At 39.3% G+C, this 7,811-nt stretch overlaps 3 protein-coding genes across 3 annotated transcripts; all 3 read right to left on the reverse strand.

Annotated features, from left to right (window-relative positions):
* Nucleotides 1-589: 589 nt before the first annotated feature.
* On the reverse strand, nt 590-1,240 carry CBG09898 (the record flags this gene model as incomplete). The annotated part of the gene is made up of 3 exons (XM_002641547.1): nt 590-690; nt 741-930; nt 974-1,240. The coding sequence occupies 3 exons, from the start codon at nt 1,238-1,240 to the stop codon at nt 590-592; spliced, it is 558 nt and encodes a 185-aa protein (XP_002641593.1).
* Nucleotides 1,241-2,939: 1,699 nt separating this feature from the next.
* On the reverse strand, nt 2,940-3,577 carry CBG25889 (the record flags this gene model as incomplete). The annotated part of the gene is made up of 3 exons (XM_045244189.1): nt 2,940-3,028; nt 3,075-3,210; nt 3,254-3,577. The coding sequence occupies 3 exons, from the start codon at nt 3,575-3,577 to the stop codon at nt 2,940-2,942; spliced, it is 549 nt and encodes a 182-aa protein (XP_045098963.1).
* A 424-nt stretch (nt 3,578-4,001) lies between these two features.
* Nucleotides 4,002-4,735, reverse strand: CBG09900 (the record flags this gene model as incomplete). The annotated part of the gene is made up of 3 exons (XM_002641548.1): nt 4,002-4,111; nt 4,161-4,377; nt 4,424-4,735. The coding sequence occupies 3 exons, from the start codon at nt 4,733-4,735 to the stop codon at nt 4,002-4,004; spliced, it is 639 nt and encodes a 212-aa protein (XP_002641594.1).
* Nucleotides 4,736-7,811: the final 3,076 nt, after the last annotated feature.

A 7,811-nucleotide genomic window follows, 5' to 3' on the forward strand; every position in this document is an offset into this window, starting at 1 on the left:
TTAAAACTGTGATACTCAGCCAACGAAGTTCGGCAGCGAATTGAGAATTTTTGAAAAATTACTGGGGCGCGCTTTCTGACCCCCTCGCTTGAACTCAAGTGCGCGTCCACTTTAAATTTATTAAATTTCTTCTGGCCGACGAGTTTGCTGGGGCGCGCTTTCTGACCCCCTCGCTTGAACCCAAGTGGGAACCAGCAATTATTGCTTTTTTCTTGATTCTTTCTATTCGAAAATGTTGTGGGATTCTCGAAACTTTCGAATTTTAACCATGACGATTCTTCGTTTGCTCTTTTTCATGTCTTGTGACCCGGCTGCCATTTCGATGACGCTCTCAGACTCAAAAAAGCCATAACGGTTGCCATTGGCAATGAAAAAGAAATTGGATGTAGTTCCCAGACAACAATTTATTGTTTTTCAACAACAAATTCTAATAAGAATACAAAGAGAGGGAAAATGGGTTGAGCATAAAAAAACAAGATAAAATGGAAGGGTGTTATGAAGTGATAGTAAGACAGAAGAGATGTATAGGGAGCAAAAAAAATGCTCTTGGTGCAAAATAGAAATTAATACAAGAGGTCGAGGAAGGGTCTTATGCAACATAAATTGGATCCATCTCGATTGGAGTTTGCTTCCTCTCACATTCGATTTTTTGAATCACCTTTCGCGCCAAATACATTTGAAGAGCGTAATCTGAAATGTAGAAAAAGTTCAATTTTTATCAATCACGAAGTATAACTTACATCCAGCATCAAAAACCAGCGTCAGCTCTAGAAGGATACAGTATCCCAAACTTTGACGAAACTCCATTGGATGACTGTCTCCATGCTCCATCATAAAACGAATATGTTCTGGAGCGCCGTTTTTAAACTCGAAAACCATCCAGATTGGTGCCAACGTTGCGATGATGGTGGAGAACAGGAGGAGTACAAGCTGAAAAGTTTTAGGTTCTACTGACTGAAAATTTGAAACTTACCGAATAAACTTTGACAATTTTCATTGGGATTCTGTGGTTCCAGACAGCTGCATACATGAGAAATGCGTTGAAAATCAGGTATATTGGAATGTGAATAGTATTGATTTTGAATCCATATTGAACCAAATACTCCAGTTTGGTAACATCGAATGCGATGCCTCCAACGATAAGCATGAAGAACCACACACGACAATCGACCTTTCGAATTCTTCGTAGAACTGATGCATTTTCATATGGTGGGTTCATTTTTTCGTAGGAAACCGTCATGGTTTTGGTAGATGGTTAATAGAGTTAGACTGTAACAAAAAAGAATAAGAAATGAGAGAAGAACAGAGGGAGTATGAAGGAATACGTTTGGGGTTGGACAGGTGAAGAGAAGGAGGGTTCCTGGGGAAATGAGTGGTCAACAATGTACCCGGTTATCGGTGCAACAGACAGTTTGTTGTAGACATTTGACCCCAAAAAATTAGAGATCGTATTCAAATCATTTGATCTACAATAGCAGACAAAACTCTTTCGACATTTACAGCTGAAACTGCAATCTTTAAAGCTCTACAAAAGTGGTAAGAAATTGATTGCTTGGTCTGAAAATTTCAGTGAATATCAATCGAAAATAGGTTATTGTTTTTGTAGTTGACAAGTTTAAAAAAATAATTCATTTAAAGGAGATTTTGGTTTCAAACTGAAAAAAGGCGAATTTCGAAAAAGTTTATATAATCGTCCACAGGAGATGAGCGGAAAAAATTTTACGGAAATTTACCGAAAAGACGGTTTATTTTTCGAAATGAAAAAATGCTAACCAAAAAGCTGTCAACCGACCAAATTGTAGATCTCAATGAGAGTTATTTATTGGTATAAAAATTGTTTCGAAATTTTGTTTGATTATTTAAATAGAGTCTTTCTTCCGTCTTATGTCTTCCGTGTGCCAGACGGAAGACGGAACATGGAAGAAACGCCATATCTCAACTCCCCATCACCATACTTGTAATCCGGGCCTTTGCCGGGCCTTCGCGGGCCCTGCCATAATTTCTTTCAGAATGTATATTTTCGAACCAACTGAATCAGGTATGATAGAGCTCCACGAGTACTACAAAACGGTATTATTTGGAATACTGTATCTTATCTATGAACAAAGCTACAGATCATAAAGTGGCTTTTCTCGCAGGGCCCGGCAGGCCCGGGGCGAGCCTGCTTTTTTTGCTCCTTTTGCTCTGTAACTCTTTTCATAGACAAGATACAGTATTCCAAATAATACCGTTTTGTAGTACTCGTGGAGCTCTATCATACCTGATTCAGTTGGTTCGAAAACATTGATTCTGAAAGAAGTTATGACAGGGCCCGCGAAGACCCGGCAAAGGCCCGGATTACAAGTATGCCCATCACTATTATGAGATGACTTTTATACGAATAAATAACTCTCATTGAGATCTAAATTTTGCCCGATCACAACTTTTTGGTAACATTTTTTTGAAAATAAACCGTCTTCCGTAAATTTCCGTAAATCTCTTCCGCTCATCTCTGCCGTCCACTATGAGCTCAATTATGTCGATTCCTGTGACAGATATCAAAAACTTGTCAACTGATAAAATATTTTTGATATCATGATAAATAATTTAATAGTTTCCAAAATTTTGATATCTTTCACAGAAATCGAGATAATAGAGCTGAAAGTTGACGGTTTGGGTGGGCTTTTATTAGAGGAGTACGGTAAAGACTTTTGTAAAGCCACAAAATTTGACAGATCTAGAAAACTTTTGTAGAGCGAAGACTAATTGAATGATATCGAGGAAGGGAAGAAAACCTTGTTTTTTCAGCAAGAAAGCTTTCGGAGAAAAAAAAATAGATTGAATCATTCTTCACTTGGTTGTTCGAGTACACTTTTGTTCAAGATAAACATTACACATTTTATTCTACTGGGATTGCGAATTTTCATTTCTCAACATAAAAGTTATATTTAGATCACTTCTTAAGCTTGATTAGTATTCATTTTTTTCTTTTTCTCGGCCTGGACCAATGCTCTGACTTGTTTGGCAAGGGCTTCTTGGTGGTGCATCGCTGAAAATTTTCAGATTTTTTACTGTATCTTTCAATAGGTTCTTACTGGCTGAGGCAACCAAGAAGTAAACAATGGCACAGAAAACAGTGATGAATTCTAAAACAGATGAACTTTTGTAAGTTATGATATAGAACAAGAAGTATACAGGGCCGGCTGTCCAAAGAATAACTTGGAAGGTGTTCTGGAACTTTTTCATGTTTCTATGTTAGTTACCAATGGCTTACAGCAAACCGCATCAGAAGTTTCAAGCAATCTGGATGTTGATATGTGACAGCTGCCGTAACGAATACATTGTAGTTGAATGGAATGGCAAAGATTCCGTAGATACGAGCAACGTACATAATCGGAGTAGTGAAGAACCAATTCCACAGCATGAAATTGAAAATAGCAGTTCGAACATCAGTATCTGGCTTACAAACTCCGGGATATCGGTCATTTGGTGGTGCTTCGATTGGAACAGCAACTTGTGTAGATTCATCTACTGGAGCAGATGGTGGAGGAGATGAATCTTCGTACGCTGGTGGAGGAAAAGATGGAGGCTCGCACATTGTTGGAAAAAGTGAACAACTGAATGGAAAGGGAAATAGAGGCGACGACACAGAACTGCACCGTGGCAAAAAAGATTGGAAACATGGGGGAGTTGGTGATTTTTTTCTCTGACAAGCCGACCAAAGTTCATCAGTGATTCGTACAATCGAAACTGTCTCGTGTCTTCCATTGTGGATTTTGTCGGAATAGTTTATGGAAGAAGAAATAGGAATGATATGAATTTTTGTGGGTTTCGACCTACAAAAATGGGCTTACGGTCGCACTGGTTTCCAAATTGGAAATCTTGGTGATCTGGGAGTCACTTCGGACTGCTTTCTGGGACCAAAAAACCCAGATTTTAAACAAAAACGGAATCAAATTTGCAGGTTTATTGGATAAACGTTATGAGTGATTATATTAAACGGGAGATATTGAAAACAGTAATTAGACCAAGTAGACAGAATTTCTTTTCTCGCGGAGTTGCTTCTCGCGCTTCAACTGATCCAATTTAGCGTTGAGTGTCGAATTTATCAAGGCCATTTGAATTCCGAAGACTGAAAAATAGGAATTAGTCAATCTGTATGTTACAAGTTTCTAACTCACTGAAGACCAATACCACGAGGAACATCTCGACGTTCATTCCATTCTGAATCCCATCGTTGAATCTTCTCTCCTCAGCCGATTGATAGTTGATGAGTTCACGGAAGAGCTTCCACTCATTGGGGATTCTGACAGTGCGAGCGGTATCGGAAGCAAAGTAGCTGGTGACGAAAATTGGGACGGTGACAAGAAGTATTATGTGCAGGATGAAGGTGGCACACTGCAAATATACAGTTAGAGTGCGTAAATAATCGGGGTCAACTTACGGTAGTGATCCAACAGAGGACCAAAGTGCAGAAGTCTTGGAAAGTGGCAGCCAAGAGAAGAAGAGTGTTGTGACCCAACACCAGAATCACAATTGGCATCTCCTTCTCGTTCCAGCGACCGTTGATCGAAAGATAGAGAACGAAGGAGAACTTTAAAAGAGCAAAGACTTGGAGCAATAATCCTGGGGTGTAGCTCTGAAGACGCTCACAGGCGGTCATCTTGGTGGACGGTGTCTCGACGCGGTCCTCTACTTTTGGATCCGACTGGATGAGCGACTCGTCACCAGCCATCTTCTCTCGGTAACCAGCCATCTTCTCTCTGTAAATTGGGCGATTGTGTTGGAGAACTTGGCAAAAAAGAACAATGGTAAAAGAAGAAGGATTCAGCTCCATTATTTATACGCCCCCTCTCAAAATTCCAGCCTGATCACAAGGCCTCTTCAAGAAACAGTTTTCCATACAAAACGATAGGAAGAGGGGACATGCTGAGAGGATAGATCGTAAAGTGATGTGAGGAAAATAGAGAAATCAATCTAGGAGCTCTGGAGAAACAGAAAGAGTCAACCATCGAATGGAATAGAGAAGGAATGAAATGAGGTATGAACGATTCTGGGTTCTATCTTATCGACTATTGACTGGTAAAATAGACCCCTGTGGAAAAGAAGAAGACATCCCACAGCGCGTTCTATTGATTGAGTTAAAATCGAACACAACTGGACCAGAAGGCAGTGGGTTCAATCAAGAAATCGATCAAGAAGAGCTAACTATAAGAGAACAGGTCATAGAATCTCATTTAGAGAAGGAAGGTGGAGTTTAACGTCATCTGAGCTCACTCCAAGAACTAATGCAACAACAGAGTCGTAAATCTTTTGGGATCATAAAACGGATCGTATTCCAATCAACAGATGAGGAAAGAGATGTGTTTGCGTACAATGGTCCGTTGCGCAAAGGATTACAGGTGTTGTTCTAGCAGACACATATTGAATTTGGGCGGTGCACTTGTGAGGGAGATGGACGATAAGATAAGGTGCTCTGCGACAAAAGACGAAAAGCTTTGAAAGAATCTGGAAGGGGACATTCAACAAGGAATTGAGATCGCAAAGATAAGAAGAGCACGTGACGAGAAAGATAAGATATATCTGTGAGGTGCGAATCTTCTAAACCAGAAGATGAAGCACTGAAAACACCGTTGAACAAGGAAGGACTCGATTGGAAAAGTTTCGATTCCGAATCTCATTGATACAACTCTGTAGTCCTGGCGCTGACTGCGGGTTTCATGATACTGTAATATAATTTTTATTGTTGTGAATATGGAAATAAACCGTCTTAAAAAATTAATGTGTCAGATTCTTTTTGCAAATCTTCGAATAATTGTTCCGTTTTCTGCTCTGTAGCTGACATAGTGGATCCTTTTTCAGATCTAAAAACGAAAAATTGAAACATGCTAAGCCCACATTTCTAGTTCAGGTATTAAGAAAGGGTCTGATGAGAAGACAATTTAGTGCTGGTATACTGAAACTGCTGGTTCAAATTCTACAATCAAGGATTATAAAAATCACAAAGACCTGCATCGCAAATCATTCTTATCTGTTTTTTTTCTCATTTTTTCCAAACAATGGAAATAAACTGTGTCAAGCAACCAATCTAAAAATTATTAAGAAAAACTAATGGGAACCCTCTTGAAATCCGTATAATTTTGGAGGCCCTCTCTATGAATTCTGTCTTCATTAGGAACGCCTGGGATCCCACGGATCCCACTGAGCCCTCCGACTCTAACAAACCCTGTTTTAGGTTTCAGTAGGATCTGCCAGGTATTCTGAAAAAAACAACAGGAATGTTTTCCCAAATTCCCTTAACGATTCCGATCTCCAAGAATTACTGTATAATTCAAATGTGGCATGCGGCTCTTCTTCTTCTTCTTCTTCTTCAGGTCATACTTTTTGATATGGTGTTACTCAACAGAAGTTGAATGACGCAATGCCACCTATTCTCTAATCCTCCTAATGTCCATTTATCTCTCACTCCGTGTTCCCTCTCTTCCTAGCGTTTTCTTCTTATTCTTCACCAATGTGACACCATTCGTGTACTTCCTCGCCAGCCCAACAGAGATGCTCTTGGGCAAAATGACGTTTTCACTACACTGTTATTTAAATATAATCCTTATCATATTCAGAAATCCGAAATCGAATTCACAATTCGATTGGTGAGTCCCCCGTTTTTTTAGTTTTTACAATTCCCATCAGATTTATTTTCATCTAGCCAGTAGATACTCCTATGACTAATCTTACGAAATTTAGTGATGAATTTGGTGATCGACATTGTTTTTTTCAGATATGATTCAGCAAAACATGGAAAACACCCTCCGAATGTGTCACGGAACCGTGCCATCTCGAATATTCCGCCCACTTTCGAATAGAAGATTGCAAATAGAACCAATAGGTGGTCAGTGTTCTCCCAATCGTTTTCCCATCATTTTTGCATCTCGTTGATGCTTTGAATAGAGATAAAATAGAAAACCATAACCCGGTCCCCCTTTCCCATACACTTTTTTGCATTTTGGCCTAAAAATGAACCACGTAGATATCATGCCTCTCATACAGTTTTGTCGTTAGTTATGTACTGTAAACACTTTAATACAATACCATCCGTACCGTTTACTTTGAGGTCATATTTCTCAATTTCTGTAAGAGATATCAAAAAGTGGTCAACGGACTAAGTGTTTATTATAATGTCAGAGATATTTTGTCAATCAAACACTTCTTGATATCTTTCACAGAAACTGAGATAAATTGTTTCAAAGTCTATTAGAGTGTTTACTCTATATGTTCTTCTGATCCCCTAATTCAAAAACTAAATTTTCAGACTTCGATTCACTGCGTCAAAATGTGGAGAATTAAAGTTGTGTACTACCTCTGCGTGAGTCTTTTTTGTTTTCTAGAGCCAGATACGCATCTGTTACGTTTTCCGCACGAGCAAAATGGGCAACATTCTTAAAGGAGGAGAACAGAAGATTTTTCAGCGTAACGGTGTACAATTCTTAGTGTCCGCGAGGCTCAGTTGATAGCGGCGCAACATCTTCAACACTCATCCCACAAGTTTAACTCCTCGAGACGCTTGCATGAACAAAATTTCGCGACAGTTGTTTTTGCTTGTCCCCACCCCTATTAAAACTTGAGTCTTTTGCTATCGAAACTCTCGGACTTTGCGAAGACATATCCTAAATCCTGTAAGAAGTCTAATGGTAACACATGAGGGATCTCGGAGCTCTACTCATTTCTGAGAGTAGTTTTTTTTAAAGAACCGAAAAAACTTCCACATTTAATGGGGTTATTCAGGGAGCCGGCAAAAAAGGAAAAAACTCCGCGAAAACTCGGAGAGTGTTCCAATC

The sequence above is a fragment of the Caenorhabditis briggsae genome (genome assembly GCF_000004555.2).
Source record: "Caenorhabditis briggsae complete genome, chrIII, whole genome shotgun sequence".
Taxonomy (NCBI): Eukaryota; Metazoa; Nematoda; class Chromadorea; order Rhabditida; family Rhabditidae; genus Caenorhabditis; species Caenorhabditis briggsae.